The sequence below is a fragment of the Arachis stenosperma genome, chromosome 2 (assembly GCF_014773155.1).
Source record: "Arachis stenosperma cultivar V10309 chromosome 2, arast.V10309.gnm1.PFL2, whole genome shotgun sequence".
In the NCBI taxonomy this organism is placed as follows: Eukaryota; Viridiplantae; Streptophyta; class Magnoliopsida; order Fabales; family Fabaceae; genus Arachis; species Arachis stenosperma.
In genome coordinates this window covers 17,853,259-17,867,194 of record NC_080378.1, presented here as the reverse complement: position 1 = coordinate 17,867,194, position 13,936 = coordinate 17,853,259, and the positions used below count along the sequence as shown (strand labels likewise).

The 13,936-nt window shown below is 34.1% G+C and overlaps 2 protein-coding genes across 4 annotated transcripts; both read left to right on the top strand.

Annotated features, from left to right (window-relative positions):
• Nucleotides 1-1,367: 1,367 nt before the first annotated feature.
• LOC130961713 (uncharacterized) lies at nt 1,368-5,543 on the top strand. 2 transcript variants are annotated; one of them, XM_057887700.1, is made up of 7 exons: nt 1,368-1,835; nt 3,261-3,318; nt 3,466-3,546; nt 3,647-3,682; nt 3,836-4,063; nt 4,163-4,304; nt 4,382-5,543. In XM_057887700.1, the coding sequence occupies exons 1-7, from the start codon at nt 1,621-1,623 to the stop codon at nt 4,870-4,872; spliced, it is 1,251 nt and encodes a 416-aa protein (XP_057743683.1). In that variant the 5' UTR covers nt 1,368-1,620; the 3' UTR covers nt 4,873-5,543. The 2 variants fall into 2 exon arrangements, with proteins under 2 accessions (XP_057743683.1, XP_057743682.1); XM_057887699.1 differs by having other exon boundaries at nt 1,370-1,835; nt 3,824-4,063; nt 4,382-5,541.
• Nucleotides 5,544-6,093: 550 nt separating this feature from the next.
• LOC130961687 (cysteine desulfurase 1, chloroplastic-like) lies at nt 6,094-13,486 on the top strand. Of its 2 annotated transcripts, none has more exons than XM_057887669.1 (11): nt 6,094-6,655; nt 8,445-8,725; nt 9,473-9,606; nt 9,694-9,853; nt 10,301-10,487; nt 11,276-11,421; nt 11,496-11,568; nt 11,730-11,793; nt 12,145-12,244; nt 12,586-12,744; nt 12,973-13,486. In XM_057887669.1, the coding sequence occupies exons 2-11, from the start codon at nt 8,504-8,506 to the stop codon at nt 13,141-13,143; spliced, it is 1,416 nt and encodes a 471-aa protein (XP_057743652.1). In that variant the 5' UTR covers nt 6,094-6,655; nt 8,445-8,503; the 3' UTR covers nt 13,144-13,486. The 2 variants fall into 2 exon arrangements, with proteins under 2 accessions (XP_057743652.1, XP_057743653.1); XM_057887670.1 differs by having other exon boundaries at nt 6,094-6,556; nt 12,973-13,485.
• Nucleotides 13,487-13,936: the final 450 nt, after the last annotated feature.

Genomic DNA, 13,936 nt, shown 5'->3' with positions numbered 1-13,936 from the left:
GTTTGATAAGCTGAACTCGTGAGTTGGTGAGCCGAATTTGAATTTGGATTTGAGCTCATAAATTAAATGAGCTGAACTTGAATTTGGATAAACTCAACTCATTAGCTCGTAAGTTAACTTGATTATATATATAATATTAAAAGTATATATTAAATACATATAGGATATGTTTATTAATAATTTAATATATATAATAGTAATATATAATTTTACATATATATTAATGTTCTTAATTGTTTAATGTTTTATAGTCATTTTTTATATATAATTTCGATGTAGGATATAAGTAAAAAATTTATAATTAATAGATAGATAATATATTAATTTTTTTTTAAATATTTTTAATATATATAAGTTATAATTTATTGATATAGAATTATAGATTATATTCCTATTATTTGAGCCAACTCGTAAACTTTCATTGAGTCGAACTTGAGTTTACGAAATAGATTCAATTATTAATGAGTCAAACCATAAGCTAAATTTAATTTTCGTGAGCTAAATTTAAATTTAGTCTAGTTTAGCTCAATTCAACTTACTCTCAGTTCTAAATAAAATATAAAAGGTACTCAACTACACAGCACTTTAACACAGTGTTTGGTTCAAACGAAAATAAGGGGAAGAAAAATACAGGGAAAGAAAACGGGTGGAAAATCAAGTTTTCCATTGTTTGGTTTATCAAGGAAAACGAAGAGGAAAAGAAAAAAGTGGAGTGGGATCCACGAACAAATTTTCTCTTCGGTTGGGAGATGAAAACTAACAAGAAAGAGAAAATAGTGATATAATTACAAATTTACCTTCTATTTAATAAAAAGATCAAAATATTTTATTTTATTTTTTTTTACATTTGAAAATCATCTCTTGTACTTTTCTTAATTTTACAGCACTATCAAACTTTATTTTTTTTTTAAATATAATTTAAGAGATTAATAATATAATTTATGAATAATTATTTACTTGTAAAATTATTTACTTGTAAAATTAATATATTATAATTTATATATAATATAAGTAAGGATATTAATGTAATTTTATTCTAACATAATTTTCTTTCTTCTCACTTTTCTTTCAATCCAAACAAAAGAAAATTTTCTCTCTATTTTCTTTCCATCTATTTTCTCTTAATCCAAACAACATACAAATAACTTTACTTTTCTTTCAATTTTCTTTCCTTTCATTTTCTTTCCTCTTATTTTCTTTCTTTCCATTTTCCTTCTTATATCCAAACAAAGGCTAAAATCTACTCTTGACTTTAACTCGTGATTTTTTAGTAAGTACGAGAAAACTATATATTTAAATTATAGCTCGTTACCATATCATATTGTATTATATTATTATAAATTAAAATGAAAAATGAGAATAATTAGAGGGATATCTCGTATGAATTGAGCATCACCCATCGTCATCCATACCCATTACCCAAACCTCCCATGAATAATAATTATGAATTGAAACTTGAAACTCAACAGCGCTACCACTATTATCCTTCGCTTCTCTAATTTTGATTACAACCCGCCACTGTTTCTCTCAAGATCCCTCATAATCCGTTGGAAAAGTTTCAAACTTTTGAGCTTTGAAGCTGGGGTTTTCTCGTTCCGCTTGTTGGGTCGTCTTCGAGATATGCGCGGAGCTGGCGGCGACGGCGGCGGTGGTGGTGGTGTCGCTGTCAGAGGTGGCAACATCTACTGGGGAAGGAAAGGGGGCACTGATTTCAGAGGAATCGTTGTGATCTTTGCTTGGGTTTCTGTTCCACACAACTTGCTTCGGGAATTCGTTGATTTGTACTCTTCTTTGGGATGGAATTCCCTTGTTTGTTATGCTCATTATCTTTCTGCGTAAGTTTTTCTTTCTAATTTTTAGATTTGTTTGGGTTAATTTGTATTTCTTTTAGGTCAATTTTTTCTGCATTAGCATGTAGTTGTTTGTTATTTAATAACTGATTTGATTATCAGATGGAGTTAATTGAATAAGAAGATGATGAAATTTGTGGGCTTAGTGTTAGATGAGAGGAATAGGTCGTATACCCAAATTAGTTTGAACTTAAAAAATTATGCTGTTGCATGGTATATCTTTGTCTTGGAGAGTAAAATTGTCAATTGTCAAATAGAATCTTTGCTTTTTAGGAAGTCAGTTGGTTATTAATTCTAGCTAAAGTGGCAATCTAAATTCTAGCTAAAGTTTTTTGGCTTTAGAATCTTGGCCTCACTTTGTTCTAGCCTTCTAGCTAATATTCCGGTTTTTGCATCTCTTTTGTGTGATTCTTTATTTTCCTAATTTTCAGTGTTCAAGCAAACAAGCAACGACCTACTTGTGGGTCTTTTTCTGGCCCGTTTAGTGAACTTTATCATGGGATGGCAGCTTTAGTGAGTTGGAACTTGCATTATCATGTTGGCCAAACCATGTTGAAACAAAATGGAACAGAAAAGTTTGGCTTGTATAAGCGCCTTTCATAGAATTAGGTTTTCACCATGATATTGATGAAAAACATTAAGTTCTTAGATAGTTGATGGGAAGTAGATGTGGACCTGTTTTATCAAGTAGAATTAAAATAGATGAAAATTTACCGGTGATAAACTAGAAAAGTTACTCTTATTGTTGCATCAGAATGTCAGATACATGTTACAGAGTTTACACATAAAATCAGGAATATGGGTGGGTTGTAGAGGTGTAATTATTCTTGAGTCATTAAAATTTCTTCATAATTTTAGTTACCTATTATAAGACAGCAATAGTTTTAGTTGCAACTCTTTACAGAGGTTTGTGCTCTGCTTTGTTGCATTTGCAAATATTTGAGACCTGCCCACATGTACATGTGTCTATATCTTACATGGTTTGGGAAGCTTTTTTGTGCAATGAAGTTCAAATAGTTTGACTTCAGACGCGGAAAAGATATGGAACCCAGCTCCACTTCCAGCTATACAGATGTGATTTAGAATGGAAATGTTGCTGTGAGTCTGTGATTGTAAAAAGAATATGTTGAAAGGAAATTAGAGCATAAAATATTAATAATATCTGGTACTCTACTACATATTAAGTAGGCTTGAGTTGTTAGATGTTGTATGATCCTAAATTACTTCTGGCAAAGCACTTTGAGACATGATAAGTGATAGCCAACTACATTACTGTTGAAAGCATACTATTTCGTATTCGCATTTTGTCTCCGATCATTGCCTTATTTGATCTATACTTATTTGAGTTTATTGGATTGGTGTTTGATACTGACAGAAATGTTTATATTACAAATTTCTTCTCTCATGCAGATTCCATGATGAAAATGCCATGTCACTGGCATTTAGTGTTCTTGAGGAGCTTATTGAGGTCTGTGTTGGAAATTTGAAAACATGCAAATATCTATATATATCCTTTTAAGAAGCTGTGGTCACTAGGCACCATCCTCTTTATCTGTATATCTTGTCTATGTTCTACATCCTTGGATTATGCTAGAAACAATTTTGCATTTTGCAGGAACTGCGGATTAAGCCATGTCCTGTTGTATTTGCTGCGTTTTCTGCTGGGTCAAAAGCCTGTCTGTACAAGGTATTTCAGGTAAGTTTTATTCATCTGATCTATCTTTGGCATATAGAGAATTAATGTATGTCCTATTAAAATAGAGATTCCCATTGTAACAGTTTTCATATAAATGCAGCTTATTGAAGGAGGATGTGAAGCTCGAATCCACATGGTAATCACCTTTTATTTTATTTTTATTTTAGGCTAACTATGAATTTTGCCTTTGTTCACTCTGTGCTTTCATCTTTGATTGATGAAATCTTTTAATGCAGATTTTTTTTAAACTTACTAATTATTAGTTTATTTTGTGAAGCATAACTATCAGTTGCTTAAGAGATGTGTTTCCGGGCACATCTACGATTCTGGCCCGCTAGATGTTACGAGTGATTTCGGCTTCCGCTTCTCTCTACACCCTTCCATTGCAAAAGTGCCCGGACCATCAAAGCTTGCTACCTGGGTAGCGAAATCTGTTGTTTCTGGTTTAGATGCTCTATATATAACTAGGTTGGAAGTCCTAGCATCTGAACATTGGCAAGCTTTATATTCTTCTGTGGTAAGTGTTGTTAGAACCCCTAACTAAGTCGAGCAGCCGGTATCTTTAGATATTTCTATTTTAAAATAAATTGGCTTTAATTATCATTTTTGTTTTTAGAATTTTGGTGCCCCGTTTCTCGTTGTATGTTCTGAGAATGATGACCATGTGCGGTACCAAAGCATCTACGACTTTGCCCAACGGCTGTGCAATCTTGGTGGAGATGTCAACCTTTTAAATTTGAGTGGCTCATCTCACGTAGGTTTGTCTGAGGCCCAATTTCCCCTATGCCGTTTCTAATTTGGACCTGTATAACACAAATGCTGTTACTTGTTTCAGGACACTACAAGCAGCATCCGATCCAATATAGGGCTGCTGTGAGCAATTTATTTGAGAAGGCTGCTTCAATATATTCGCAAAAACTGATCCTCGAACGAGAAAGAACTCATATGGAAGGTGCACAAGATGAGATATCCGAGTTAATCTGTGACCTTCAGAAGGTGGCTATCAATTCAAATAAGAGCCTTAGAAGAGTCGCAGTTGGGCCAAGCGACCATTTCTTTATGCCTAGTGCTGCCGGACATTACAATGATAGGGACTCTGGGACTGTGCAAGACGAACAGAAAGAAAAACCTGTTTTTCTGCCCAGCTCTCCAAGCATCAGTGCTCATAGTGTCCTTGGTCAATTTCTTTTTGATGTTTGCGTTCCGAAGAATGTCGAAGGTTGGGATGTTAAATTTTCCGGAACTCCAAACGGAAGGTTGTGTTCTTCAGCTCCTAGGCATTCACCTTTCAGTGGTATTAAACGCATCCGTCGCTCAAGGTTATGAAGTTGTTTCTTGCGTCCGATTGAGGAAATACTGTTATATAAGCTTGACTGAACCATCACCAATTTTCCTAGACATAATTAGAAGATATTATGGATTTTCGCTACGACAAATGGATCATGCATTTTAAGGGACAATGGAAATTTAATGGTTGAAATGGCTTTGACTATTAATTCCTGGTTACCCTTAGAAACAGAAGGGTGTGTAACCTTGAAAGAAGAGGTTTTGATGGTTCAAATAGTTTGACTCACAAGGTAATTTCATGGGGGTAATCTCAAACTGTAATGTGGCATTTGTAGTTTGAGTTCAAGTTGGTTCCCTATGATGAAAATATCTGTACATAACTACATATTATTATTATTATTATTATTATTATTATTTATGTAATATATAGTTTTGAGGGAATATAAAGTTATGGTGTAACTTGCATGAGTCTTGGAACTTGCAAATTAACTTGCCTAACAAGGAAAAAACGAAGGTAAGTAAAAGGGATACATATAATTCCCCTTCTGATGTATTGTTTCTATTTGTTAATTTGGAATCCCCTAATCTTACATATGTTAAATGTGTGGGTTGGGCAGTGATTGTTGAATTGAGATCAATTAATTGTTGAATTGATTCAATTGCTACCCTTATATTAATCTCTCTTGTAATGATAATTCAAGTTTTCATTTTAATTTTAATGGTTTTCCAGCCTAATAGCTACTCTATTTTATTTGTCACTCATTTATTTTTACTAATCTCTTTATCAATGTATGAATTTAGAAAAATAGAGTATATGGTGTCCATGATTATGATGATTATAATAGTTACAAAATTTTAACAATATTTTAAGGTGGTGTTAAAATTAAAGTTGATTTTTTTTATATTTTCGTAATATTTTTTAAATATTAAAATTATATAAATACAATGCCAAAGGAACATTAGGAAAATGTATAAAAAGTGTTGCAATTTGCCGCTAATTTTTTTGGTAATGGATTCAAGGAGTGTGTTATGCTTAGTTATAAAAATCGGTGTTTTTGGCAATGTTATGAAAATCTGAAAATCGGACCGGATTGGTCGGTCGGATTGGTTTAATTGTGAACTGATAGTATTAACGGTTCGATCAGACATATAAACCGATAAAAAACTGTTGAATCGGATTAGAACCGGCCGGTCAGACCGAACCGGAACCAGACCGGTTTACACAAGGGAAGCTCCTTCGTTTCTTTCTCCGTTCTCCCTTTCTTTCTTTCAGTCAAAGAAATCACACAAACCCAACCACAAAACCCTAGCACTGTAAGCCTACACCACCGCCACAAGGAGGGGGCATACTGCCGCCGTCCGTCGCACTCAAAGTTCGCCATCCGTCATCTAGCTTCCCTCGTGCTCCAAGTTTTCAACCCCTGTTAGCTGTCACCGATCGCGGTTGCTTCCTCGAGCTCGGCGTCCGTCGTCTTTGTCTGCTCAGCCGCGCTTCCGTCGCCGTTTGTTTGCCGTTCACGTTCGCGTCTTCGTTCGCGTTCTTCGCCGTTCGCGTTCGCTCGGCGTTCACCGTTCGCGTTCGCTCGGCGTTCACCGTTCGCGTTCACTCGTTGTTCACCGTTCGAGTTCGCGTTCGTCTGGAAGCCACGTTGCTCTGCTTCAAACTCTGCGACCAACCCGCGTGCTCCACTCAGCCGTCGAACTGCTGTCTGTTGTCCCCGCCGTGAGTTCCCTAAACTCGCCACCAGACAATACACTCACACAACAGACAACACCAATACTCTTCTTCAAACTCTGCAACTTCTGATTTCTACTACAATAAGTAATTATTTGATTTGGTAGTGGTCTGGATTTTTTCATAGCCTAAATTAAAGTTACAATAGTTTTGTTCTCTTCTCTATCACATTGAAATTAAGCTTTGGATTTTCTTATTTCGTTTTAATTTTACCGCACTCAACATGTTTGATGAAATGCTTTAACAATATTTCTGATTGGTTTTATAATTTCTAGCTTTTATAATTTCTCTCAGTCAAGGTTAGTGGTATGAACTCTGAAATTTCAAATTACTCAAATATGCAATTTCTGAAATTAGGGATTTGTGAATCTGAACTCTGAAGTTAGTGATTGATTTCTGATATGTTACTGATTCTGTTCTAATATGTGTTTTTGTTACTGATTCTGAAATTGAGTAATGGATTTGTTACTGATTCTGTCCTGTGGTCTTATGGATGATTATTGGATTTCTAGCAGTTCTGTTGCTGTTTTTAATTTGGATTATGATTTATTGATTTTAGTTATGGATGAAAGTATTAATCAAGAAGTAGTTGCTGATAATGCCTGTTTGAGTAATAATTCGTCTGCCAATCCTCTTAATTCAAATGATTCTGCTAATCCTAATCCACCTAGTTCGAATAATAGTCCGTCACAAGATTCTTCTAATTTATGGATTTTGATGATTGATAAATCTTCATGTTGGTTTTTAATATTTAGATATTTCTTTTTACTATTTAACTTTTGAGATTGTATTTTGATAAGATCATATGGATTTGATTGATGACACTTTGTTGTTGAATGCTAATTTTTGTTGTTGAATGGCCTGTTTGTTGCTGAATGATAATTTTTGTTGCTGAATTCTGTTGGTAATGGTGTTTTTGCTGCTGAATGTCCTGCTGTTTTTATTTCTTTTTGTTGCTGCTGAATGTTGGTGGCAGAATTTAGATATGGTCATGTTGATAATTTTTTTATTTTCCAATGTGCTGTGGCTAGTCTTTAATTTCGTATCTGGTTATGGATACTTCTTTGTTTTATAGTTGCTGGTTTTGCTTTGATTTGTAGTTGGTTTTGCTTTGATTTGTAGTTGCTGGCTCCTAATTATTGCTGGTTTTGCTGGCTTTGTTTGTTGCTGAATGTTGGTGGCAGAATTTAGATATGGTCATGTTGATCATTTTTTGATTTTTCATTATGCTGTAGCTGGTCTTTAATTTTGTTTTAATTAATAAAAACTTTTATTAATTTCAGTTATGGATAATAGTATTAATCAAATAGAGATTAATAAAACTTTTATTAATTTCGAATGATGCTGTTAATCCTAATCCTAATCCACCGAAGCAAATTTGCAACAAGTTCTTGCGGATTTTGATGATTGATAAATCATGATGTTGGGATTTAATATTTTTTTGGTGACTGGTTGGGATTTAATATTTAGATATGTTTTTTTACTATTTAATTTTTTAGTTTATATTTTGATAAGATCATATGGATTAGATTGATAATATTTTATGTAGTGTTTTAAATTTCGAAGATATAAGATTTATATTAGACTATAATTATATTTTAGGATGTTTATTTATAATTTATTTATTATTTTATTCTAAAATAGTTTTTCCGGTTGAATCACCGGTTGGACCAGTGACTAGAACGGTTCGATGACCGGTCTGGTTCTCAGAACCTTGCTAATTCCTATACATCAATTCTTTACCTCTAAATTTTGTAATTAACGCACGCTTTTTAGTTTTTTCGGTTGAATTTCTAAGTTTATTCCCTCCCACGAAATTCTCACCCTTTTTATTTTATTTATTTAATTTTACTCTGCTTTCTTGTTTCTTCTGCAGCACAATTCACCAAAATAACTGCGGTTTTGCGATTCTGTTGTTGGGAGTTGATCCGAAAAATGGAAGTTTTGCTGCCAAAACTTCCATCTTTCAAGTTCTCAAGCCCCATTTGTTGCTGTTCAATAAGCACTAGGAGCTCTTCTTATGTGAAATTTGGATTCCGTCGATTTTCTTCTCTATCTGTTTGTGCATCAACCGTTAATGAAGCTGTAGCTGAACCATCCCTTGGTTCCCCTTCTTTGGGGCACACCACAAGACCCCATTTTCCTATACTTCACCAGGTGACTACTTTCTTATCTTATCTTATCCTCGCTTTCATTTTTTTATCCTTTGTCATTTATGTTTAGCCTGTGAATGATTAGAAAATGTTTAGATAAGATGTTAGCTTTTTAATTTGATATACTTGCTAGTTGTGATGCTCAAGCACTTCATTTTTACTCATGTAGGCGTGTATATGTATCATATACATATACGTTAACCTTCTTAAATTCATGACTAATTTCCAGAAAAGTGCCGTATTTATGGATCATATTCGATATTTGCATTCTTATCTGTGCAACATAGTTCGCAAGCTTAGACAAAGTTTAGACCCACTTTGACATTGTGGAAACATTGAAGCTACGAAAGATAGTCTCCTTGACTGCTCACTTACTGAAGCTTAAATGTTCTAATTTATCTTTTCGTCTTTGCTCTATGTTGTGATTGTGATTCACATCCCTAAAGCTTGCATTTCTTGTGTAACTCTTAGTTTATAGAGGAAGAATGTGTTAATTTGATGGATGAGATCTACAACTTTTTGCCAAACCTTAAGTCAATGGTTAAACACCTAATTCTCATATCAAACAATCGCTAAGTATTGTAGTAAAGTAATGTGAATAGTTATAGAATGCTTGAATTCCAATGCCAAAGAAATGTGGTTCAAAGGTTTCTCGTCATTAATAAAAATATTAAAAAAATGGTGAAAAAGTCACTCCATATGTTATTCTTTAACATCATAAAGTTATGATACTCTCAAACTCAATTCGCAGGAAGTAAATGGCTCAAAACTTGTTTACTTAGACAATGCAGCAACTTCTCAGAAGCCTACCGTTGTTTTGAAGACACTGCAAAGCTACTACGAAGCATACAATTCGAATGTACATCGGGGCATACATTTCTTGAGGCAAGTATAGTGTAATATTAATAACTAAAATTCTAATTGCATAATTTGGTTGTATGTTTTATCTTGCACAATTTTTTATGAATACAGTGCAAAGGCCACGGATCAGTATGAAGCAGCTAGAAGGAAGGTTGCAAGTTTTATAAATGCTTCTGACTCCAGTGAAATTGTATTTACGAGAAATGCTACTGAAGCTATCAATCTAGTGGCTTATTCTTGGGGCTTGTCAAATTTAAAGAGAGATGATGAGGTATTTAATGATAGAGTAATGTTATACATCCAAGTCTTTTCATGAACCAAGTCCAACCAAGTTAAACAATAAGACTTGGAGTAATGCTATCTATAATTGACTTTTGTTGATGTTAGACCAACTTGGTTGGACTTGGTTAACAAAAATCACTTGGATGGGTAGCATTATTCTTAATGATATATATCTTTATGAATGTCAAATAACATAATTGTTCAAAAGCCGGAGATCATTTTGTGTGTCTTCTTAAGTTTTGAAGAAAGTATTAAGGATTAATTTGAATTGGCAAAAGGAATTCAATAATAGAAATTTGAATATCAAGAAACATTGGGTATCTTTTAGTTAATTAAATTTCCCTAGTCTTGGTGTCCTTGTTAATGTTTGTGTTCCACCATTATGTCCAAATCTTGCCCTCATCAAATCCTCCATTCTATATATATATTCTTACAGATTATACTTACGGTTGCTGAACATCACAGTGCGATTGTTCCTTGGCAACTACTAGCTCAAAAAGTTGGGGCTGTTTTGAAATTTGTGAACTTAAACCAATATGAAATTCCAGATATGGACAAATTGAAAGAACTGCTGTCAAGGAAGACCAAGTTAGTTGTTGTCCATCATGTTTCAAATGTGCTTGGTATGTTTCTTATTTCTTATTATGTTTCTTTGTGTTGATTGAACAATACTTCAATATGTATACCATCAAAGATCATGTGCTTCTCGGGTTGATGGCTTGATGAACTTTTTATGTCACAACAAGGTCACTAGGTTTCTAAGCTTGCTATATGGCATACTCAATGTTCTTCCGCAAAACTTTTCAAATTAGGTATCACTTAGCATTGAACATTCCAAATTAGTATTTTTTTTCCCCCTCATTGAACTTGAAGAAACATATTAGGTATGAAAAGGTAAGAGACGAAACCTATTACTAGGAGAGTTAATTCCAAAACAGCCAGGCTGCTGAAGGATTGTCTTTAGTTTAAATGGGAGCTCTATGTCTCACAGAGGCTGATAAGTGGCGCTTGTATCAGCATTCTGTAGGGTTTGGTTTAATCACACTTTTAAGAACAGAGAGTTTACTTTGCAAATGAATTTGTAAAGTGGTCCTTAATGGAGTATGAAGTGGCAATCCAAAACTTATTCTATAATGGAATCCACAAAATCTGGTTATTCTATAAGTTAAAAAAAATCTTATTAATATCAAGCAGAAACTAATGCTTAGCGCAGTACTCAATTCCATTACAACCTTAATAAGGTTAAATATCAGTGCATACATCGTATATGAACTGTAACAGCATCCTAATTTCTCTTGCTGTGTTTTTTCAATTTTTAGACTTCTATTTTATGCAGCATTGCAGCTGGTAGTACTTGTTGCTCACTTTGGAGTTTATAGCTAAAATGAACTAGTTTGATATATTTGTACAGCTTCGGTACTTCCTGTTAGAGATATTGCTAACTGGGCTCATGATGTTGGAGCAAAAGTGCTTGTAGATGCCTGTCAGAGTGTTCCACACATGACAGTTGATGTTCACAGCCTCAATGTTGATTTTCTTGTTGCTTCTTCTCACAAGGTTAGGATTGTTAACTTATTTTTGCTTGTATTTCTTTGGAACAATATATTAAGTTTGTCAAATATTTCTTCCAGATGTGTGGGCCTACAGGTGTTGGATTCTTATATGGTAAAATAGACCTCTTGTCGTCCATGCCTCCCTTTTTAGGTAAGTAATTAGACATGGTATTTCCCTTGCGTCTTCTCGTTCAAATAGGAAATGACTATAAAATAAAATTGAAGCCCTATTTTTTTTTTGGAACCATGATTAATGATATTGTCTTTTGAAGCTAATATACTGATGGCAACCTCGGCCTTTTCTTTGTCTAGGTGGTGGTGAAATGATTTCAGATGTATTTCTTGATCACTCAACTTATGCTGAACCTCCATCCAGGTTTGTGAACTTGCTTTTCCCGACTCTTATCTTATGGATAGTCTTATGTGACCTTGGGTGGAGATCACAAGTTTGATGAAGAGCACTTGTGGTTCTATTAATTTGCATGTCTATGTCTAATAATTTCTTTGCTTCTATGTTTTTAAAATTAACTCAGTAGTCAGTGTTACTGACAGATTTTAACTTCTCAATCCTTTAACTTCAAAAGGATCAACCATCTACAGTTACTGTTAGTAATAGATAAATAAGTGATAGATAATATGTAGTTGTTGTTCTCTTTGCAACTTTTTTCTGTTTGGCATACTATTAGTTGACTGTGTCTAATTATTCGATGCACTCTGATTGTCCTAGATTTGAGGCCGGAACACCAGCAATTGGGGAAGCAATTGGTTTAGGAGCAGCAATTGATTACTTATCTGGGATTGGTATGCAAACCATACATGATTATGAGGTAACTTAGGCTTCAATCTTTTAAAGGACAAGCTATTTTATGATTCAAAGAACAAGAAAGATACATGCTATGAATCTATCAAAAGCATTAGCAAGCTTGATGTTCCTCTTAACTTTTTTCTCTTTCTTTTGGGGGGACAACCCAAAAAGGAAAACTGATAGAAATGGTTAACGAAATGCGTTCTAAATGAAAATGATCTGTGCTTATGTGAGAGAAACTGCACTGTAAATTAAATTTGATAAATCTTTCCACGCTTGTGCTTAGTCACATATGTTGATATTAACAGTTTGTCTGGTGCAAGGTTAACTATTTTGATTCCAATGAAATGTGAAATTTCACAGGTGGAGCTGGGAAGATATCTTTATGAAAGGCTCCTTTCAATCCCAAATATTCGCATCTATGGGCCGGCACCTTCAGAAAAAATTAAACGAGCTGCACTTTGTTCTTTCAATGTTGAAAATATTCACGCAACCGATCTTGCAACATTTCTTGATCAACAGGTAAGAGGATAAAAATGACCATCCCCAGTCCCCACACGCAAAGTTCTCCAAGAACCATTTTTTTCAAGAAAGAAGCCATAGATAGCAATCATGATGATCTTTTGCCATTGTATGCCTGCTAAAAAACGTACTATTTAGCATTTTTGGAATTATGATCAGCATTGCATTGAGCATGTTTGGAAATTATTTCTGTCTTGAATTGCAATTGATGATGTAACATCTTTTCAGCATGGAGTGGCTATCAGATCGGGTCACCATTGCACCCAACCCCTCCATCGGTACTTGGGAGTCAATGCAAGTGCACGTGCAAGTCTCTATTTCTATAACACTAAGGAGGATGTTGACAATTTTATCCAGGCCCTCAATGACACAGTCAACTTCTTCAGTTCATTCAAGTAATCAGAATGTATTGTTATGTAAATCAATTTTTCTTTTTGTATGTCATCTCACTGTTAGGTCAATTGGTAGGGACGTGCTATCTCAATGTTCTTGAATTAAATTCCTTCTAATGATCTTAGTGGTGGAGGCGTCTTGTAAATTTTGGGTTTCATTGTCTAAATTGTGGAACACCATATCATCAACCTCCTAAACTTGTATGTATAATGAAATTGATGCTGAATTTCAGTATCGAAACAAAAGAATGATGCTTAGGCATTGTTTTATACCTAGTCAATATTTAAAATCAATTGTAGCTTATTGGAAGTTGGAATAGGTACACATTTGAGCAGAAGAGATGTTTATTAAAATTTAAAATTTCTGATACTTTTATCAACTTTATTCGTTCACAAGGATGTTAATCCATACTGTCAAAAATTAAAAAAATGGATGTTAATCTATGAGAGATGATGTGTTATATTGTCAAGCAGCACAGGCAATGGAATTGTCAAGCAGCACAGGCAATGGAGAGCCCTGTAAATTGAAATACATGCACCAAAAAATCTATTCTATATATGTTATTGGGGTCGTTAAGTTGATAAAAAATTTTTTTTTTCAATAAAAAAATATTTGAATTCTAGTGGTTTTATTGATGTATTCCCCAGTCTATATAGGGTATCAGGGTAAGTTCTTAACTCTTTTTCATCCAATCCCAACTTATCAAACGCTGGTTTGAATAGGATGTCGGCCGAGTTCTTCTGGTCTACCAAGGTTCTGTATAGATGGGCGTTTGCATGGATCATAGTTATCACTACTG